Genomic DNA, 22,660 nt, shown 5'->3' on the forward strand with positions numbered 1-22,660 from the left:
CTTTCAACTGAGATGTAAATTAATTAGTTTATTAAACTAAAGTTTATTTTTCTGGATGATTATGCATCTTTGGGATATGAAAGAAACTTCTTCTGAAAGCTTTTGCGATGCTTGACAAAATGCTGGAAATGGTTTATTGGGGCTATTTCTGCTCATAAGTTATAACATGCATAATTCTGGTTTTAATCCAGCATGTGGCATCTGCAGTGGTGTTTGGCTGCTGCATCCACTACTTTGGTTGTCAACTTATTCATAAATTTCCAGCAGAATAAACAGACATTGTTAAAAAAATATATATAAAAGGTAAAGGGTTCAATTCATTTTTAATGTATTCAACGTCTTATCTACTTGTCTCTTACAAATTTGTATCCCTAGATCTTAGTGCAGGTTGTTAACGGTTAACTTTTTTCTTTTTCATTTGTCTAGAGTAAGATCGTCCGTGTTTTAAATTTGTGGCAAAAAAATGGTGTGTTCAGAATTGAGATTATTCAACCATTATTGGATATGGCAGCTAGTAATGCGGCTGCTGATTTTCTGGCTGACAGTTCTGCTAATGAAGAAGGTAAAAACATTTTGTGTACTAATTAATGACTTGTTTATAGCTTGACTAAAACACCAGAAACTTCCTTCGAAACACCAGAATTGCAGTCCATGTAATGCTTTGTGCTTACTCAGTTTTATGGGACTGTCAAAGGGAAGTTTGGCCACCATCTGTGGAAGACAATTGAACTCGATTGGCTCACATGTGTATATCACCTTTTTAAGTTTTTTACCAATTAATAGTAGTAGTACAGGAAAGTTTGGGTTCACATGTTTTTTTTTTTGTTGCCATATGTCCTAACATATGGCACAGACATATCCCAGAACGGGAATTCGTCACCCTACAACTCATCCCCTCCCCCAAGGAACGACGACAGCAACTGGCGATTGGCTGTTGCCAATGTTAGGGGTATTTCCCCAGTGATGTCACTGTCCTTGTATTGAAAACCCACTGACATGAAGCTAGACCAGTATACAGTATGCATAAAACACCTGGCAAGCAGTGATTATTGTGCAGTCAATGGTATACATGAGGAAAACTATCAGTGTGGCCATTAAAATAAGCAAATTCTGTTTGACTAAACATTTTATTAATTTTTTTTGTACAGGCACTTCACCCCCTCCTCCAACACTGCCTTCTGACCCTCAGGAAGAGGCCCCAAGCTCTGTCCCGGCAGTGTCTGTACCTCAGTTACCCAACTCGGAGGCTTTTGCTGCGGTGGCTCAGTTGTTTCAAAGCAGCCAAGGGCAACAGGTAAGGAACTTTCTCTCCTAACGGAGTTGGACAAAATAATTGCACAACATTTTACTTTTCTTGGTGTGTGGCTTGGTTAATAAAGTTTTCAGGAGAAGAGAATATTATGGGAATAGATGTTTGAAGGAGGGTGGCAAAATTTTGATCTTTCTGTGGTGATGTAAGCAAATTATGTAATGCACAAAATTATGACATTTTTTAAGATGGTTATACACAAGTTGTAGAATACAATATTGCAGTCAGTTTCACAGCTTAGTACCTGTTATTCTGGATTTATATTAATGTTTATTTTGGATAGTATATGCTATTTTAGGAGACAAGTGCACTTTGTTCATGCTTTCATACAGACTTTATTCTCCTTGTAAAGCTTCAGCAGATCCTACAGACCTTCCAGCAGCCCTCAAAGCCACAGTCTCCTATCGTTGATGAAAATGTTTATGCTCAAGTACAAGCCATCGCTTCTCAAATGAAGCCAACCTCCCACCAGGCAGAGAGGAAAACTACTGCATTTGACAAGGTGACGCCTCTCAGAAGTCTCTGTATACAGTGAGCTTTCTCATTTGTACACAATGTATTCATGACTTTTTTTTTACTCAGTTACTTGACAGATTTGATTACGATGATGAGCCTGAAGCAGCTGATGAGGCAAAGAAGGATGCATCAAGTCCCTCTGCTTCACCTCCACAACCACCTTTGTGAGTAAAGATAAGTAATAACAACCGATACAAGTAATGGGGGTCATGGACACCATGTACTCCCACCAAATCAAATGGATTGTTTCCAAAATCAAATAATGCTACAAATAAAATTAAACAAACCAAAATGTAGAATGCATAAAACGACACTTTATTAGATCAATTAAAAAGACAACCTACACAGAAAAGGTCCACCACTGGACAAAATAGCTAAATATACAAAACCAATAAATCACAGTAAGCCTGTATAGCAGGTATAGCCCTCAGAACTAGTCAAGGACATTACCCAGAGGAATAACAGGATAAGGAATACATAACAGGTGAAACCACCCGATGTTTTGCCTTGCTTTCAGCAGTATATGCACGTGTTGGGTGATGTCCACCTTTGGTCTGTATATACCTGTATATGTGTTTCTTGTCCTCTGTCATTCCTCTGGGTAATGTGCAATACTTGTTTGTAAGCAATTGCCTTGACTAGTTCTGAGGACTAGACCTCTATACAGGCTTACTGTGATTTATTTGTTATGTATATTTAGCTATTTTTTCCAGTGGTGGATTTTTTCTGTGTATGCTGTCTTTTTAAAAGCATTTTAATTGATCTAATAAAGTGTCGTTTTATGCATTCTACATTTTTGGTTTTTGTGTCCCTATTTTTAGTGGTGTAATTAATGTAAAATTGGTTAATGGGAAAGTGTAAATGGCTTGGTTTTTGGAGAAATGTGTCTTAACGTTTTTGTTGGAATCATAGGGGGAAGTATCTGTATTGTAATGGTTTAGCTTATGGGTGCTTAGGTTTACTAATGTCTTTCATTTTGTCGTTACTTTGCAGTCAATTCCCTGGAGAGGCACTGCAGCCCCCTGCAACATTTTCACAGATCCCAGGACAAATGCCAAACATGGATCAGTTTCAAGCAGTTCAGTCACGGATGATGGGAATGCCTCAGGAACCTCATAGTCAGGTATATCCTTTAACATGGCTTTCCCTTTAAGATAAATAAAATAGCCCATTACGAAAGTAACCTTTTTTTTTTTTTTTTTTAATTTCCCAAATAGGCGGCAGTACCTCCACCATCAGGACAAATGCTTGGCTTTGGAATGATTCCCACTCAGCCATACCCTCCCATGGTTCCGCCTGTTTCCCAGGCATCTCCTCAACCCTTTATGCCTGTGTCTTTTTCTACACAACAGAATGATGTACTGATGGGGAGAGAGTCTCAATCGGTTAGTCTAATCCCTTTTCGATAAGTGTTTTCAAATTGATTCGTTTAGAGGCGCTACAATTCTGTAGTATGAACAAAGTGCACCAAATAAAAAGGTGGATCCTTCCAGATCAGTGCGCTGGGCGCCAGATTCGCGCACATGCCCAACAATTCATGAATTTGGTTCACCTTTCACACTTCAATGTTTTTGATAAATGTAGGCCATTGACTCACTTTTTTTTTTTTTTTTATTTCTCCCACTTAGGACATGGAAGTAGAGGAACCCAGTGTCCATGAATCAAAACGTCATTTGACTGATCGTCAAAAGTCTGTTTCCAGGTATGAATTTACCCAGAAGAGAGAATTTTTTTTATATTTATAATTTTTTTTTATATCCTGCAAATTGATAAACCATGAAGGATGAAATTCACTCTTTAATTGTTTAACTTGGTCTATTTCTCTTTTGAAACAATGGATTCCCTTGCACTGTGTGCTCACAGGCGCTGTAGAAGGCCTCAGCAAGTTTTACAAAATGCAATGCCCCACCAACTCATTAAATAGCTTTTTATTAGAGGGTAGATATGGACAAAGGCAACGGCTAGAATTTCTTTTAATTCAAATTTTAGCTGCTTAAATAAAAAAAAAAAAAATCTTATAATTAAATTTTTAAACAAATTTTGTTTTATAGATCACCTAAAAGGAGACGATCCCGATCTGGTTCACGTTCTCGACGTTCTAGACATAGAAGATCGCGGTCCCGATCTCGGGACAGGCGGCGCCACTCCCCAAAATCACGCTCACAAGAGAAGCGTGACCGAGAAAAGGAACGAGAGCGTAGAGTGAAAGGACTGCCACCTATTAAATCTGAGGCTGTCAGTGGTGAGTTTTTAGGTTTCCTTTCGGAAGTGTGTGCTCTAAAGTTTTAATCTTGTTTGGCATACTTGCTGTACTCGCTGGCTGATAACTAGATGAGCGGTCCCCAACCCCTGTGGCTGTGGCCCAAAGCGGGCCATGAAACGCCTGGTCCCAGACTGTAACCAAAGAACTTTAACTTGGGTGGGGGGAGGGGGAAGAGACTATACTTGCCTCCTGCTTCTCCCTTCAGCCCGTGACCTTGGTGTGTTCACACGGGCGGCATGCATAGATGGACCTCTGCCAGGAAAATTTGAGTGCAGCTGGTCCTCGGATACAAAATTGTTGGGAACCACTGAACTTGACCATGGCAATTAAATGTACATGTCAAGATTTATATTTGAATGTTCTCTCTGTGAGCAGCAATTAATGCGAGGAATAGTGCTGGCGGTGAGGAGTAAATGTAGTTGGTTAACGCTGATCACTTACTCATTCATTGATAGTTTTATCATAGTTTCATTTAGGGGTTTAGGGTCAAGTGTTTAGCATCTTCATATTCTCTCCTACAGTTTGTAGTACTACGCTATGGGTTGGACAGCTGGACAAAAGAACTACACAACAAGATGTTGGCAGCCTCTTGGAAGAGTTTGGACCTATTGAATCAATTAATGTAAGCTTATGTTTACTTAAATTTTCTTTAATTACGGTTCCTTCAGTTACCTAATGCATTGAAATAATTCTGTAGCAGATGGTTGCATCCTTAAGCTTTAATTCTTTGTCTGCAGATGATTCCTCCACGTGGTTGTGCTTACATTGTTATGGTACAGCGGTTGGATGCATATCGTGCGCTACAAAAACTGAGCAGAGGGACTTTCAAAGTTAACCAAAAGGCAATCAAGGTATAATGCATCGGAAGCTTCTGTATAGGGGAGAATTAACATGAAGGAGCTAAAAATTGTTTTGCTGCAATTTGCACCATATGTACAAAATATCAGAAAAATGTTTTGGTAAATTTTGGAGCTCATTTAAAAAGGTAACCAAGGATCATAGGTGTCTATGGCTCAGGTCCACACAGTGTTCAGGCCAAGTAATATGGCAAGATATTTCACATTAATATGCCCAATGAAGGTAGCCTTCTGCAAATGTGTAAAATCTGATGCAAGTCTTTCCTTTTCAATACCGGCATAACATAGATTAAAAGATCTCAAACTTACATTATCTGGTTTTAATGTGTAACAAGAATCTGCTCTTATTGAGAAAGCCTTGTGGTCAAGCCTCATGCACACTTACTGTAAGCAGGGTGTAGTTTGTGGCCCTAGTTTCTGCTGGGCCAGGTGAGCGCTCCAGACAAATCATCTTCATTGGAAGCTGAGCTGCTGCTCAGACCTTTCCTCGTGGCCACCGTTTATGATTGCGTGCCTGAGCCCTTATTTTGTTAAATGGGGCTCCTGGATGTTTCTTGAGTTTGTTGCCTTGAGGAATGTATGTTTCAATGTTATCATATTTATATCATTTGTTTTAGATTGCCTGGGCACTTAACAAAGGAATTAAAGCGGAATATAAGCAATATTGGGATGTGGAAATAGGGGTTACCTACATCCCCTGGAATAAAGTGAAGCCTGAGGATCTCGAGTCGCTCTGTGAAGGAGGAATGCTGGACAATGAAACGCTCTCTGCAGGTAAGTAACACTTATCCCTCAAGGGGTACATGTACCATTTGTTTTGGCTTTGTGCTCCTGACTTTTTTTTTGTTGTTGGTCAGATAAGTCTTAGGTGTTTTGTGTTTTAATACCTTGAGTTAACGTCTTTTAGTGAATAAAGTTTCTGATAGCGGCCGGTGTGGATTTGTAACTTTAACCCCTTTGGGACCTGAATTTGCAGATTAATTTTTGACCACCTGCTAAGCGCATCTCAAAATGTCGATCTCTGGGAAAGCTTTACATATAACAATTTGTACTTTGTTTTTTTTTCATAACATATGAGACTTTAACTTGACAGGATAATTTTATTTACATATTTTTTTTTTCTTTATAAAATTTGTTAATTGACTACAAATGTGAAAAAAGCTGTATTGTAATTTTTACAATTAAAGTTTTTTGTTTTTTTTTAGAAGTAACTTTTTTTTTTTTTTTTTACCAAAGTACGTTATAAAAATTTACAGCATTATTCCATCACCTATTCCCAGGTTCAGCTATAGATGCAGAGGGTGCATGTACTTTTACTTTCACTTTGCAGAATTGTACAAAGTCTGTCCTGCAGCTTCTTCTACATTCTGCCTTCAGCTGACAGGAGGGGGACACACTTCAAACGACGTTATCTCCTTAACCCTTACAATATGGTGTCATATTAAACAGTAGTCTCCCCTTTAATATGGATGCTTCACAGAACCAGATATATCTACTCTTCAGTTTAACACTGAATTCAAGCTTTCCTGGTCTGATGCCTTCATTCACTGTAATTGATGGGCTTGCACCCAGAGAAATCACTAACCAGTTCTCCAAAAGTCTGGTGAATGATGTAAGTAACAGGAGGATGTGTTCAGAGGCAGAGAGAGCTTAACTTCAGTGTTGAACTCTCCGCCTCCTTGGCTTTATACAACCAGTTTACATTTCACTTCAAAGTGGATTTTCTGGGTAATCGAGCCGTGCTGGGCTATGGAAGACACATGATCTGTAAGATATAAAGCTGCTAGATCATACTGGTAGTAGTGTATTAGGCCATTTTCTGATGACTGGTCCCATTTAATGTTACAATCTGCAATGGAAAGCTGTACTTAAAAAATTTCATTTTTTGAGTGGATATTTTTGGTTCTGTTAAGCATCCATTCACAATCCATATATCATATTATCAATGTTTAATAGGACACTAGAATTGTGTTTCTAGATGCCAGGGTTCAGGCGATATAGCCGATGTCACAGTCATGACGTTTATAAACTTCATTTCTGCATGGGGCATGTGCAAATAGGACGTATATAGCCGTATGGCAGTCATGAAGGGGTTAACATCTGGCCACAGGTGAGAACACTGCAGAAAACTGGACAATTGGGAACTTTGAAGGGAGATTGCCTTGAGGGCAAAAAAGTTGCAAAAGTGCAAATCTGCTGCATAAATTAGTGAATAAAGAAACCCAAGCCATAACAAAGGTACAAGTGCCCCAATGTGAGCATGACCTGTTTTTGTTTTTATTCTGTTTAATATTATTGCTTTTCCTATTTTAAGAATGGAAAGCTTTTATTAAAAAGGCAGAGAGTAAAGACACCTCCCAGAATGGGGCAAAGGAGAGTGCACAGGCTGAAAATATTACATCTATACCTCCACCTGTGCCACTGCTTTCTCTCCAGATTCATCAGTCAATGCCAGGAGTGGTGAGTGTTTATGTATTGTGTGTATTATAGAAATTTTTATTGCAGAAGTATTAGCTAACCTTCATTTTGGATCCAAATTTATGGCTGAGTTGCCATCATTTAGTGCAGTCCGTTTCATAAGTCAACATGCTAAGATGCTTTGGTAAACAAACCTGGGCTGGAGCTGACTGTAAATCTGACATTAACACCTCAGGGACTGAGGCATTTTTTTCAGATTAAGGGCAGACCCACTTTTTCCAAATCTGACATGCATCACTTTATGTGGTAATAACTTTTGAATGCTTCAACATACTCGACATCCTCTTATGTAAAGAGGAATTGTATTCCAAAGTTGAAGAAAATATGGGGTGGTCGATGGATTCTCCTGGGCTACCATCTGCAGCCCTTTTAAGATTCAGAACAAGCTTAGAAACCCAGTTATAAAACATTGTAAGCAAGCGGCAGGTAACAGCTGGGAAACATAAGGTATGTAGGGAGTTGTGTGCAACTTTGAGCGCAAATCACTTCAGAAAGCTCTTATCTCTGAGATCAGAGCTGCAGAGGCAAACTTTCTTTTAGCACCCAAAAAGCCAATGACTATTTGAGAGTGGCAGAGAGGTATGAGGAATCAAATTTAAAGGGGTATCCTCGTCACATTGTTTCATTAATCTGCCTTTTATAAACATTTCTTCAATTAGATTTTACCTGTGTGAAGATAATTTCTCATAAATATAGTCATATGGTCCTTTAGAAACAAGACTGTGTCTTTGGATACGGCCACCTCTGCTGGAGGGATTACACAAAGAAACAAAAGGTTTTGTATATGAAATGTCCGGGAGTTACTGCAGGTCCCACATTCGTCCTGTGCTAATGATTGCTGAATCCACGAGGTCAGACGGAGCAATAGCACATGTCTGAGCACTGCTGCCAGAGTGGGAAGTGGTCATATCCGAGGAAGCAATCTTGTTTCGAAGGGACAATAATGCTACTTTGATGAGAAATTATCTTAACACAGGAACATTTTTTTTTAATAGTATCCAATTGAAATGTTCAGATAAGGCAAATGAATTAAATGTAAATGCCCAAATGGGAATAACCCTTTAACCGTGATCTGCAACACCTTTTTTTGTGAAGTCAGGATAAATTAGTATTTTTCACCATCATCGGTATCTATTTAGTTTAGGACGTGCGCCCACACAGATTAACTGCCTTTGCTTCACCTGTTGGATGTTATAACCTAGTATGGGTGGTGGCAGACCTACGGCGTGTGCCAGATGTGATGTTCAGAGCCATCTCTGTGCTGGGGTAATGGCCTGGGTGCCCACAGTGTGCCACACAGACTGACTCAAGGCATCCTCCAGCAAACCTGAGTAGCACAGGATACGTCAGTCACAAAAAACTCTAGATTTACTCATCACTTAAAATGTCAATGGATCAGTTGATGTCCATTGACATCAATAGACATTTTAATGAATCTGTACGTCATCCAAATGCAGGTGAGAACTAGCTGTTTAGAAGATTTAGCACTCGTCCTGATTCTCTTGAATATTCAGACAGCTGTGATGATTTCTCATACACCCACCAGTCTAATATTGATTTCCGATCCTTGGCATAAGTCATATGCGTTTGTTATACATGTGTTATGTCTTCCAGTTTTTGTTGTACTTATACTTTTTTATTTTCTCTTAACACCATCAGCCGGGTTCTCAGCCAGTGCCATCTGTTCCGCCCCTTGCAGCTGTACCAGTAGTTCCAACTCTTCAGCCCAGTGCTGCATTACCTTCTATTCAAGGTTTACCACTTCCACAAGGTTTGCCTCCACCCCAAGGGGTTCCTCCTCCACAAGCCTTGCCTATTCCACCATCCTTGCCACCCTTACAAGGAATGCCTTTGCCTCAGGGAATGCCTGTCCCAGGATTCCCAGGGCCTATAAACATACCTCCCCCAGGCTTTGCTCCAGGGGTTCCACCACCACCATTTATGAGACCAGGATTCAATCCAATGCAGTTGCCACCAGGTAAGGACAGAGATGGAGTACTGGTTATTAAACTACTTTACTGCCTGCATGTTGCTTAGAGATTATTTCAACATTCTATTCTTATTGGAAGAATTTGAGCGATGGTAAATTTTGTTCAATAAATAGTGTGGGTATTATATAGAGACCGGGGATAACTTAAATAGTTGGCACATCCATCTTAAGGTCACAGCATCAAAACTCATTAATGCCATCATTTTCATTCATATAAGAAGCTCACAGATCCTATTCCTCAAACAATTACGTGTCATCAAAAACAGGAGCCTGATCAGTCTCTGGTATGTCGTACATTTCCTTTTGGTCTGCTTTGCTGATACCAAAGAACTTGTGTGACCTGGATGCTTATCCCATCTGATCTGTAGTGTATGTACTCCTACATCACTGCTTCTATATTTGTCACTTTAAAAAGAGATGGGGAGAGGAGACACAAGCCAGAAGCATTGCACAAACTCCTCTGTTACCAGTAGCAGCCAGTTGTACACAGGAGTTTGATTTGTGATCTAAAGTATTTCGTAATCGTCATCATTTTCACAAGCCTGTGAAGACCAGCAAAGAAGAATGGAAAATGGCCAAAAACAGGCAAAGAACAGGTGAAAAATGGTCTGACAACAGTACGTAGGACTTGCTTACATGTGTCTTAAACACTTGATAGGACCTGGTCCAATCTTGATAAAGGTCATCTTCTGATGTTCCCTCTTATTCCTCAGCCGCACTAAATTGTAGTGAAGGTTGTGAATCCGCATCCACTCTCCATTCCAGTTTATGGAGCGTTGAAAATAGTCGACTCTGTAGGACTCTATTTTTGCCACTCTCGTAGACTTTTTAAGGTGCCTGCTGCTGGACAGTCAGCAGACCCCTGTTCTCAAGAGGGGGAACAGCATCTATGAAGTGTTCGTGACCTATCGTGTGGGGGTATCCTAAATGCTGATCATGAGAATACGACAGTGCAGTTATCCACCATGTCTAGCTTAGAATAAATATAGAATAACTAATGGTTAGCTGATGGTGTCTTTCACAAATGTGGTTTTAGAAGCATTTGACCTTTGCCCAAAAGCCAGGTGGGTAATACTGAGTCATACTGGAATTTATGTTTGGATGTCTGTGTACAATCTCAGTCATAAAGGAACCCTTGGTCTCCTAGTTATCTGAATTTCGCCCTGTTGCATTACTAAAATTAGTTACAACTTCTCTTTTGGGTGTTATTTTCTTAAATTTAAACAAACATTCAGTAAAATAACCAGTGGGTGAATATGCTGCTTTGTTTCTCACTATCCCCTGAACTATCCCACTATCCCCTGAACTCTATAATTAGATCATGTGAATGGGGAGGGGCATTAAGCTGGTATCCTGTGTCATCACACAGTACCACTCGCAAGCTTCAGTGACAGAGTTGGATTTAAACTCCTGCACTGAGGAAATTCTTCCACCTCAGTCACTGCAGCTGGTAAAAGATGCATGTACTATTTGGCAGCTGGGTGCACATTAAAAACCCGCTGGCTTTCAGAAGAAAACCATAGTTCAGAGCTGGCACATGCTTGTACTGTAGTTCCTTGAAAGTGACCCTTACATGTTAGAAGGGGATCTTTTATTTTCTAAACAGAGAAGCGAGGATGTTGAGAACCAGCAGCAGGTGATTGCATGCAGCAATGAACACACCGTGGTGGGCTTTTATTTGAACATCTTAAAATATATAAACCTGTACTATTTATTTGTTTAACATTCCATTGCAGCGCATCAGCTGCTCATTTTGTAGCATTTTTGACTTCCAATTGGTGCCAAGTGCCCTTGCCCACTATTAATGACTTCTACTTGTACCAATGTTAATAACTTGTACTAAGGATAAGTTATTAACATTGATACCCTGGAATACCCCCTTTAAAAATATTAGTTATCACTTGTAAGCCAATGGGGTCGGTTGGGACTTAATGGGAAGGCTGCTAAGGTACAATGTTGTAAATTCTCTCAATGTAATGTGCAAATGTGATCTAAAATGATGGATGTTAAATGAACCATAACAATCTTATACCATGTTTCTAACACTGTATGTGCCCTTCAGGCTTTTTACCTCCTCCGGGGATGCCCCCTCCCATGACTCCTCCAATGTCTCTTCCTCCACCCATGTCTGGATTAGGCATCCCAACCTGTAAGTGACCACCTCGGAACATCATGGTTAATAATTTTCTATTTGGTAGAATAGTTTTTAACCTACAAAATATTATGTCATGTTACTAGTTACTCTGGAGCTCTGGTCTTGATTATAAAGTATTTATACCTTTTGGTATGGGTACATGATCTGCACGAATGGTAAAACATGGCTTTTCTTCCAAAAAGAGTCACTCTTGTCACCAGTTTCCGACACTCCCGGAGTATTGAATGGCGTCATATAATGCAGCTTTTACTGCTCTTGTCTGTGCAGGTGTGCGGCTGTTTTTGGAAGATGAAAGCTTTGGTTTTTCTACTACTGTACAATTCCTTTAAACCAAGATGAGTATTGAGTACGACCAATAAAAGACTTGTTTTTGCATAGTTTGCAGTGACAGTATTAAAGATATTGATACAGGAAGACAAACCTGTCCCTTTAGGGTGCGTCAACATGTTCAGTTTTTCAGATGCCCAAACCAGAAGTGGAATGAAAATAGAGGAGAAGCACTTCTGATGCACAGTCCTCATCCATTATGATCTGCACCTGCTTTTGGCTTCAAAAAACTGCCCAGTGACCACAGGAATGGCAAAAAAAACCTAAACTAAATCCCATTTTAAGACTTCATTTTTATTGCAACATTTGTAAACTAAAGAACAAGGAAGATTCTTCTAGAGTGTTTATAGGATCATCATGTGCAGTTTTATACAATTGTTCCCTTTCTTTGAGATGTTTGTTTATACTTTGAGCTTTGTGAATAACATCTGGTTTCTTAGCTACTGCAGGTGCCCCTCCAAGTGATTCAGATGTGTCACAAGGAAATATTTTGCCCCTCGGATCTGGGAGAGATAATATGGATTCTGATGATGATGGGAAAGGATTTGGGCCTGCTCCACAAGGAGGGCCAAATAACGCACCTGGGCCAATGAACCCACATCACGGTAAGTCTCTTCCAATGTTTTTAGAAGTCTGTTTTTGTGTTACCATTGATTTTATTTTGTTTTTGTCTTAATAGGCCAATGATTTTAGAAATTTTAGTGTCATCTTTTATCTGGATGACTGCCTCACATCTAGTAGATTGGCTGTTCATGCACTTTGTATAGGAAGGAGTCTGTGTTATTGACTGAATCTAGTTGAATTAGGAGTGAACTAGTTTTGAATTATATTGTGATGCTGTCTAAGTAAAAAGGATATTAGATTTTCATTGTCCTATATCACATCTAGAAAGGTTCATCTTGTACAAAAAGTTTTGTAGAAAGATTGTTTTTGCCGAATTGATTTGTAAGTTGTCTTTAAGGATGTACTTTTTGGACGTAAAAGGCACTTTATTTACCAAATTAATCCTATTTGCAAACTAGAAATGGGTAGCAACATAGGCTAAAGGATACACAATTCATAGAGGTAATCCACTTCTATTGACATCAGATGCCCACCAAACTCCTTCTCTTTGATTAAACTGCTTGTTTGAAGTTTGCATTCCTGGACCCCCACCGTTCACGAGAACAGGAGCCTCCAGCACAGTGCTCGGCTATCTCCAACGTTCCCATAGTATTGAGTGGAGTGGTCTGATGCATTCTCATCCTGCTGCTACACCTGTTCCTGAGAACGGGATCCCTGTTCTCTTGATTGCAGACATTCCTGTTACCAATCAATTTAAGTTGCACCTGGAAGCTTTCGGGAATGGATGCACTGTGAGGGAAAGCAGCTGAGATGTTTCCCACTTGCCAGCATAGACCTCTGCTCCCATAACTTTCCACAAATATCAAATGTATATAGTGTCTGGTGATAACATTGACAACCATATTTTCCACTGTATTTACACACAAGTTTTGGACCCCTTTCACATGAACATTCGTGTAACCGATATCTGGCAGGATATTGACCACTTTAGACGCCTATGGCGCCCGATTGTAATACACACACCTACAGTCGACTAGAGAAACTTAGATCATACTCTTGTATGTACGGCTGATTGCATGACTCCCTATGGAGAGGGGAGATTTGATCAGCACTCACACCTCCACTCTCCAGCGTGCGGCTGTATGTATGTAGCTTGGGGCGAGCATACGTTTGTGTGGGAGGTATAGTGCCATTCAGTGCAAAAATGTACAGACCTGAACTATTGGGATTAAATTATACATTGCCTGAGATTCTTGGAAAGGGGGAAAAAAATAGGCCAAGCCAATTTGTGTGCAAAATGGGAATACACAAAGAAAATTACATAACCTGAAACCTTTAACGTGGTGTCAACTTTAGCATGTTTATTACATTTCAAAGGGGCTTCGGGTGAAGACACACATGGCGTTTTTGGGCCGTTTTTAGTTAGTGCGTTTTCACATAGTTAAAAACGCATGCGTTAAAAAACGCATCCGTTTTTTAAAAAATGCATGTATTTTTGTCTGTTTTCCAAAATTGCGCAATAAAAAATGGACAAAAACGGATGCGTTTTTAACGATGTGAAAACGCACTAACCAAAAACTGCCTAAAAACGCCACGCGTGTCTTCATCCTTAGGCTGGTGCCACACGTAGCGCTTTGTCTGCGCTTGCAAACGCCTCTATGGAAATGCCTGCGATCGGCCGGGGCCCGCCCTGGTGGGTGCGACTTTGTTTGCGTTTGCAAGCGCTACGTGTGGCACCAGCCTTAGCCACCAGTAAATATCTATCGTACAGATCATGAGTAATTAACATTATGTGCTATTACATACACAAAATATACTTAACATTTTGTGCACGGTGCAATGCTTTATTGCTTGAAATGTTGGTGAAACCACATGCCTCACTTACTCTTCACACCACCAGATCCATATTACTGTTCTGGTTTGTGATCTATTAACATAAGCCTGTTCAAGGGCTTCTACCCTGCTTGTCAGGGAGACACCAGGGCCTTTGTTTTACACTACAAAGCTGAGAAGACTGCTGAGGATTGGCTTGTGAGCAAGACCCCATGGTATAATTTACAATTTTCTATATGCAGGGAACTTAACAGGGACCAAGCTGATAGGTCACTGGGATAAGATTAGTGGGCACTGTATTTACTTGTGGCAGCAATCTAGCTTCAACACCTTTATTTTATGCTATGCTATCCATCTCATAATGCTTTGGAGACATTTCAAATCAGCAGAAAAAACATAATAATTTTTCACTCCTATATTTTAAATTGAGACTGTATAGTCGTGAGGGCAAACTGATCTCAATTAAAGTAGTCCCCAACTTGGATGACCAAACGGTAAAACATGGCTTTTTACCAGGGTAGGCACATTTATGTAAATGAGTACAGCTCTATATTCCTTTTAATGTATTCTGTTCACACACTTTTATGAGGTTGGATATATTGCATCAGTACACAGCTGTGAACTTTAACCTGGTATTAATAATTTTTTTTTTTAATCAAATTTTGTCTGCTCATAAGCAATAGTAAATTGCAAGTCTTTCTATACATGGCCTCCCAAGTTAAAGGGGTTGTCCGGGATTTAAAAAAAAATGTATATCCTTGTGGAGGGGGAGGTGCTATAAAAACAATATGGTGCTCCTGTTTTCCTTCATCGTTACTCGTTTATTTAAAGGCCTGCATTACTTTCAATGTGTGGCAGGCATGCGGAAATGGAAGGATGGGACTTTTTTCTTCTTCCCTGCGCTAATTTAACGTTTAGTTTGAATGTAAAGCAACTGTAATGTGTCAGGGACTCTCGCTTGTAACCTATATAATATCTGCCTAAAACACACTAAAATTTACTTTTACAAGTCATTCAGATTTACAGTTGGCAATAGCTAAGTTTTAACATGGATCTATGTAGATTTAGCAAAGGTAAGCCTCCATCACTGGTTTGGACCTGTACCACATTCACATAGCTTTTGTCTCTTCCTCTCCACACATGCAAGTAGCCATGTATCACTATGGGATATGTATTCGGTGCAAAAACTTCATCGGACTTTGACCTAAAGTCAATGCATTGACGAAATTTTATTTTTCACTACATTTTACACTGTAGTGACAGTGAAGTTTTGGAATGGTAAGAGACTGTCACCTCGTGTTACATAACCCTCCTGGTTTACTTTAACTACAGTAAGTGAGTAGCTTCTATTCTACCAACTATTTCTTTGTGAGCCTCTAAAGCAATGGTGCAGTGATTGTCTTAGTCTTTAAGCACTATATAATGTGCACTGCTCTTGGTGCAATGCTCTGATTATTTGTGGTTACACAGCATGGACTGCGAGTGTATAAAAATAGAAATACATATTTAAATCTGCATTCATTAAATTTTTCCAAAATATAGAAGCTGGAGAATATTGTTGTGAAAGCTAAATGATCAATAACCATTGTAGCGCTCAGTGAAGGTTTTTTGTTTTATTGCAACTATACATTACATTTCCTCATATCGTAGTGGAGCAAACTGGTTATTGAAGGAGTCGTAGGCACCACACACTTATGTAAATTATGTCCAATAGAATATCTGTGCAGCGGACTTCGTCCTTCTAGGATAACTGTTATCAAACATTGTGGGGTATTGTGAAGAGAACCATTACAACCTTCATATCAAGGAAGAGGACGCATGGAGCTCCATTGCAGTAGTCCTGCTCCTACTGGCACAGGGTCCTAGAGGTCCAGGAAAAACCAACTATAGAAACTGAGACCTTGGTCTCTACAGGTATTAAACTGTTCAAAGTATCATATATATGATATGAATTCATAGGCCGTATGCTTCTCAGAGGAAAGGTAAGATTCCTACAGAATTCATTGCATCATTCCGTCCACAATGTGTAGTTACTGGCCATCGGTGTTCTTTGTTGGCCTCACATAACACACGTCATAAATGTAGGCTTCCATTCTCAAGTGGCTAATGTTAACAAGCAGAGTACCCTTTGCATATAACATTGGAATTACAAGTTTTCTGTATTCAAGATACATTATAGATGAGACAGAATGGGCTAAAGTTGCGTTTTTTTGTTTTTTTTAAACACGCGCAAATAAAGAATTCCGTGATGCATCAAGAGTTCATGGGGAAATGACCATGTGCACATCAGCCTAAGGTTTACATGCACACGACTGGGCCGAGTGCAGAAAATCCAGCAAAAGTTAGGACAAGTCCTATCCTTTGCGGCGTGGCTGCTCGGCCAGGTTACACTTTCTCACCATACTGTGACATAGACCTCTGTTATGGCTGGGATCTGGTGCACAATGGTCGTGTGCATGTAGCCGAATAAGATGAGATGCTTGTGTGTGTATAGAGATTCTCTCTACATAGTGGCCAATAGAATTGTTTCTCCCCTGCTTGTCAGGAAAGGAGCATTGCCGTTGCAACATAAAACAGCTGATGATCTATGGGAGCACCTCAAAGCAACACTGGAGTTTTTCAGGATTTGTTGAGTATTATTCTTGGGATAACCCCTTGAATTATTCTAGAAACACATTCAATATTTGCCAATTTCAAACAGAGTGCACATACATCAAGGCACGGCCACAGCACCTTTTTACTATCCATGCTATGTAGTAATGTGCCGTGGGGTCTCTATTTTTCTTGCATAACCTTTTAGGCACTTTACATCATAAGGGCCATTATTACTGAGAATATTGACCCTTAATTAAAATTTTAACTTAACATGAGTGTAATATAGCAATCTTATATTTGTCACTTTGGCACAATCGACTCCTGAAGGATGTAACTTTTTACTATGTAATGTCTTGTTTTTTTTAAATAAAATTTGGTTCTAAATCTGTGCGTTGTGTAATGATTTTTAGTTGTGACCTGTTTTTGAACAAAAATGTCATGTCTTGCACATAACAGGTGGCTAACATAAGAATTACACTTCTGGGCAAGGCCAGTGTCAGATGGCTATAACCCTATTGGTTAAGGCCTTGTTAAGATATTACAACTATAATTTATGATGGACTCTTTAGGTTTAGTTACATTTTAGTAACATTACAACATACAGCCTCCCCTTTCTGCACAGATAGTAGAATCAGTAAAATTGGTTATCTGTAGAATCATAAGTTGGGAAAAACAATGTGTACTGTATTGTAAATGATTTGTGACCCTCTTCCAAAGTCGTGTGAAAATGAGCTGAAAAGAATTAACTTTTTGTCTGAGATTAGAGGCTACAGTTGGGTCACTTTAGAAACCCCTAACTTTGGATCTCTACAACATAAACATATGCTTTTTGTGTCATATTAAAGAAAAGGCTCTCTTCCTGGATTGCATGAGGCTTATGGTTCTGTGAGCTGCTGAGCTGGACATAGTCGTAGTTAGAAATGCAAGCTGTATGAAGATCCAGTGTCTATGTACTGTAGAGACCATGATGGGGTGTCCTGAAATGACATTCCCCTTCCAGCCTCTAAATTTGATTAATGAAAATGACTGCTCTGCTCACTTCCATATAACTTTATTTCACAAGAGGGAATTCTAGAACAGACATTGCACATCATACTTGATGAGGCTGGTAGTTTAAAGGAAACCTACCACGTGAAATTCAACTTGTAAGATTCAAATACCGAGCACCAGCTCAGGGTGAGCTGGTGCCGGAGCATATTTTCGTTATTCTCCTAAACCGCCATATTGCGGTTTAAACACTTTAGTAATCCTTTTATGTGAAGCCGAGTGCGTACCGCGGTGCGGCGACGCGGCTTCACATATAAAGATTACTAAAGTGTTTAAACCGCAACACAGCGGTTTAGGAGAATAACGAAAATATACTCCGGCACCAGCTCGGTATTTGAAGCTTACAAGTTGAATTTCATGTGATAGGTTTCCCTTAAGTGGGCCTTTTAAGTATTATTTGACGTTGCTATTGCTACTGGAACCTCGGCTGATCGGAGAACACAAAACTGTAAAATAATTTGGGTTTTTTTTCCACCCCAAGCTCTTACTGGTTTCATTGACTGGAACAGCCACTATATTACAGACAGAGATGTGTTCTCTTATCATTCGTGTGAGCCTTGTTTTGTAGCAATCACATTTTGGTGTCGGGGAAAGCTCTAGAAATATTTGCTGAATTCCATTTTGCTTGAAGCAGACAGGATTGCATTACATTGTCCTATTACATCAATGTCTATGGATAGGGAAGAGGATGTAGTAACTACCAGCAGTTGGGTCTCCTAGCTCTGACAACTTCAACGTACAAAGGGGAAAATGCCGGATACAAGTCGCCTCATCACAAATTGTGTTATTCCTCAAGTACACACAACATACCTGGTATATGCAGTTTGGTATGATTTAAGCTTTTACATAAAAACTATTTTTATTGATGTACAGGGTTCAGCTTATAACAGATGCTTCCAGCTCATGTATGTTTTCATGTATTATGTATTCTGTGTGTGATAATTGTAAAAGAGAATTTATCAATGTTGAGAGGAGTTATGATTAACTTTTGGAAGACACATCCCTTTTTTTATTTCCAGGCACAACTATAAATTATTAATATTATTAATAATTATATATATATTTTTTTACTTTTAACAAAGTCTAATTTTTTGAAGTCCATAAAACTTCATTTCTGTTGGGTCATATCGGTCACATAAGCAGACTTTAAATCTCTTATATTGTAACAAAATATTTTTGAATCTGACCCAATAATGTCATGGGTGCTTTTAAATATTGTGTCCAATTCCTAAAAACTTAAAGTGAACCCGCAATGTTTTGGCCTGTGCTATGCTGATCTTCAAAATGCTGTCACTTCACTACCTGGCTATCTACCAGCAGTGTGGTGAGTCCTCCTAGAGGGGGCAACTGCAGCCTGTGTGTGTCCATGTGTCAGTCTGCTCTCCTCCACACTCATCCCTCCCCACTTTTGTCATGTGGAGTGCGGGGCCGGATGGGACAGTACAGGAAGAATGTATGAGGAGAATGAGACTATCTGCAGTGGCATTTTTACAATCTGCATAGACTATAAGAGCCGGTCACCAGCTTAAAGTGAACTTACTGGTGACAGGTTCACTTTCAGCATGTTTTTCAGCTATACAAAAATGGTGCTTCTTCAAAATTCTCCTTTATGGCCTCATGCTGGAAGTTGGTCTCTTATCTAAAATAGCTGATTAAATGTAGTAGTACCTACAAAGCCCTATTGATCTTCTAGGAGTACCCAGATTGTTTACATGACTTATTTACAACCTATGTGGTGCTTCATGGAAAATGAACATATTGGAAATCAAGCTTAGAAATATTTGATACCTGCAACATCAATTTGATTGGGGGGATCCACTGCATTCACTCTAATATGTATATTGGATCTAGAAAGAAAAGCACCTTGTCTCAAATGTTGCCTAATTCCTGTTGAATTACCTAGAAAATGTTTGCATGTTGGTTGTAGTTGGCAGAGCTTCTTTGATCTGTGAAAGTATCATAGCCTAATATTTAAATGGATATTGGCTACAAATTTTCAATTTTCTGGTCATAAGGTTTCATGTTCTCACAATCTTTATGGCATGCTGATTTAAAGGGAACCTATCATCAGGTTCACACATTTAATGACAGGACCCCATAGCCTTTTTAATACTATTTATATTCTGCTTTTATAATTGACATTAAAGGGACATTTTGGTCAAAGCTGATTCATTGAATACCTTATTCATGGCCTTAAGGGTGTAGCATGACTAGGTTCAAGCAGGTTTATAGGAATGCAATCAAAGTGAGTCATGGTCCTTCCTTTAGACCCTACATCAGGCACTTATTCAATGAATTGGCTTTGACTGAAGTGTTCAATGATTCCACTCACTTTTAGGGCTTTTTTAGGCGAGTGCAGGGTCGGTAGCAGTGGTGAGTGTAGCTCTCCCTTCCCCTCTACATGGAAAGTGAAGCAGCTGCCTCCCCACAAAAAAATGGAAAGATTGAGAACATGAGGTGCGACAGTGTACTCACTGGACCATCACCCGGTGTCATAGACCTTAGGTGCTGTCACCTGGCCCCCAAAATGGTTGTGTGCATGAGGGAGGAAAGATGATCAGATTGCAGATAATGGTGGTGATTGCAGCCTTTTAACAGACACCCCAGAGACTCGATTCCGTTTGCCCTCGGGGCCCGTTTAATTTTAATATACTTTTCAGAGTGAGTGGAAGCAGGGATGATAAATTAAGATTGGGAATTGTTAAGTCTATGGTAATCTTGTCAAAAGCTGAAAATGTTTGAACCTGATTACAGGTTCCCTTTAATGTATATGACTAGCTTAAAGGCTACGTACACCTTTGACAATCTTTTTTTATTTTCTATATATATTGAAATAATTGTACTTTTAGGGTTGTATAAAAAAAATATACCATTTGTTACACAATGTTTGCATGTCGGGCCATACAAGGCACAGCTCCCCTAATTGTTTCATTAAAATACATCGGAGTAATACTGTACACATACTAGCCCCTTTTTTTTTTTTTTTTTTTTTTGGAGCTGACCTGCCACTGACCCACAGGACCATTTATTTTCATCTCTTAAAGCTGCACTCTATGTGCAGGTAGTCTAAGGTTAGAAGTATGCAGCCATGAACATGGTGCTGAGGATGGGACCCCAACCCCACATTATAGTGATACTTGATGAAGGGCTCCTTTATTCCCCTTGGAGTAATAGGCTAAAAGCACACAACTGTGGCAGCCCTATGAGTCAATCCCCACACTCCTCGTTTGTGTGTACAACAGCTACACAGTCCTCAAAGTCCTGCTGCCCCCCACCTCCTTCCAACTAACACTCACTTCTCACTTTTTCTTCAATGTGGAGCAGTATGGGTTCTTGTGATTAATATCGGACTTCTTGTAGGTAATATGGAAATGCAATCTATTGACTTTGTAGATGCAGTGTGGAGCAGCATGCTCATTCCAGTGAAATCCAAAACTAGTAATTGCTAGGGAACATCCCGCAGCCGAAACTCTGAATGTAGAAGAGGCTGCAATTGTAACTTATGAATGTATCACATCACATCAGCTCAGTGCAAAGTAAAATTAAAAAAAAGCTTTTGTAGAATGAAATTTGATTTCCCTCAAGGTGTCCATAGCCTTTAAGAATCTTGTGCATAAGTAATCTTCATCTTGGCAAAAATTCTCAATTGTCCACCCTTTTAGTATATTGTTTGTTTAATTTTGGGGGGAAAATGTTTATAGGGAGAACATTGAAAAGTAATGGATTAAGTTGCCTAAGTCTTGGCAAATGTTGGTAAAGATCACAAATCGGTTGCCATTTAAATATTCTCAAACTGGCATAACCGATGTTAGTTGATACAAAGCTGAAGGCAACTGATATGTGAATCATTGAATATTTAGGAACCCCAAGGTTGGGGTAGGATATACTGCAATATTAACCACTTTAACATAGAATCTGTCTTCATTTTACACTCATGCACACAGAACAGTAAAGTAAACAAATTGTAAATACCCCTAGAAGGCCACAAATCATGACAAGATACAAACCTGGAAGTTCCAGAGTAGAACACTGGTTACTTTTTTTTTTTTATTGCTCAGTGGATTGTCAAGCTTAAATGGAGAAGGTGCTTACCTGAATTTAACTGTGGATTCACACAATGGAAATGTTTTATCAAATAGTGTTCTCCTTGGTTTAGGAACACTATCCCTGGTAAGTTGTTATAACAATGGACTTCAAGAGTAAACAATGGAATGAAACTTTTTCCCTCCCCATCACGTGGTTAATAATTTGTCAGAACTTGCACAAATATTTTTGAGACTCCTGCCCTGAGTTTCTATTGTGTCTGGGTTGCAGGGTGGTGGTCAGTCTGGGAGGAAATTACCTTTTTGCATCACTCTACATGTACATTCATTTAGTAGTAAGTATACAGCCTAGTTGCACAAGCCACTGATGGTCTTTGAGGAAAGGCTAATAAATGGACCACAAAAATACTGAATATAAACTTGCATATATATTTAAACACAAGTGCCATAAATTAAGAAGTGTAAATTCAGAGAACCTGTATGAAGGATTTCCATCTCGTTTAAGTGTGATTTTATTTTTTAAACAGCTAAACTTTTTTCAATTGCAGTTTAAAGTGTCAATGGATAATATTTTCCCTCTATAAAGCAATAGCTTTTGTCATCCTAGAAGAATTTTGTCTATTGCGTTCATTAACTAGGTTCAACCATTTCTTTGCTATCCTCTGAAGTGTTTCCCTGCAGCT

At 39.3% G+C, this 22,660-nt stretch overlaps 1 protein-coding gene across 1 annotated transcript in view; it reads left to right on the forward strand.

Moving 5' to 3' along the window:
- The window catches only part of SCAF4 (SR-related CTD associated factor 4), a 56,819-nt gene that overhangs the window by 16,232 nt on the left and 17,927 nt on the right, over nt 1-22,660 (forward strand). Inside the window, exons 5-19 of the mRNA XM_072138641.1 lie at nt 427-562; nt 1,149-1,294; nt 1,662-1,811; nt 1,892-1,989; nt 2,819-2,948; nt 3,043-3,210; nt 3,454-3,527; nt 3,877-4,067; nt 4,610-4,710; nt 4,826-4,939; nt 5,563-5,719; nt 7,260-7,405; nt 9,083-9,401; nt 11,476-11,562; nt 12,336-12,500. Coding sequence (XP_071994742.1) covers nt 427-562; nt 1,149-1,294; nt 1,662-1,811; nt 1,892-1,989; nt 2,819-2,948; nt 3,043-3,210; nt 3,454-3,527; nt 3,877-4,067; nt 4,610-4,710; nt 4,826-4,939; nt 5,563-5,719; nt 7,260-7,405; nt 9,083-9,401; nt 11,476-11,562; nt 12,336-12,500 — 2,182 coding nt within the window. The remainder of the gene's footprint in view (nt 1-426; nt 563-1,148; nt 1,295-1,661; nt 1,812-1,891; nt 1,990-2,818; nt 2,949-3,042; nt 3,211-3,453; nt 3,528-3,876; nt 4,068-4,609; nt 4,711-4,825; nt 4,940-5,562; nt 5,720-7,259; nt 7,406-9,082; nt 9,402-11,475; nt 11,563-12,335; nt 12,501-22,660) is intronic.

This window comes from Engystomops pustulosus, chromosome 2 (assembly GCF_040894005.1).
Source record: "Engystomops pustulosus chromosome 2, aEngPut4.maternal, whole genome shotgun sequence".
NCBI lineage: Eukaryota > Metazoa > Chordata > Amphibia > Anura > Leptodactylidae > Engystomops > Engystomops pustulosus.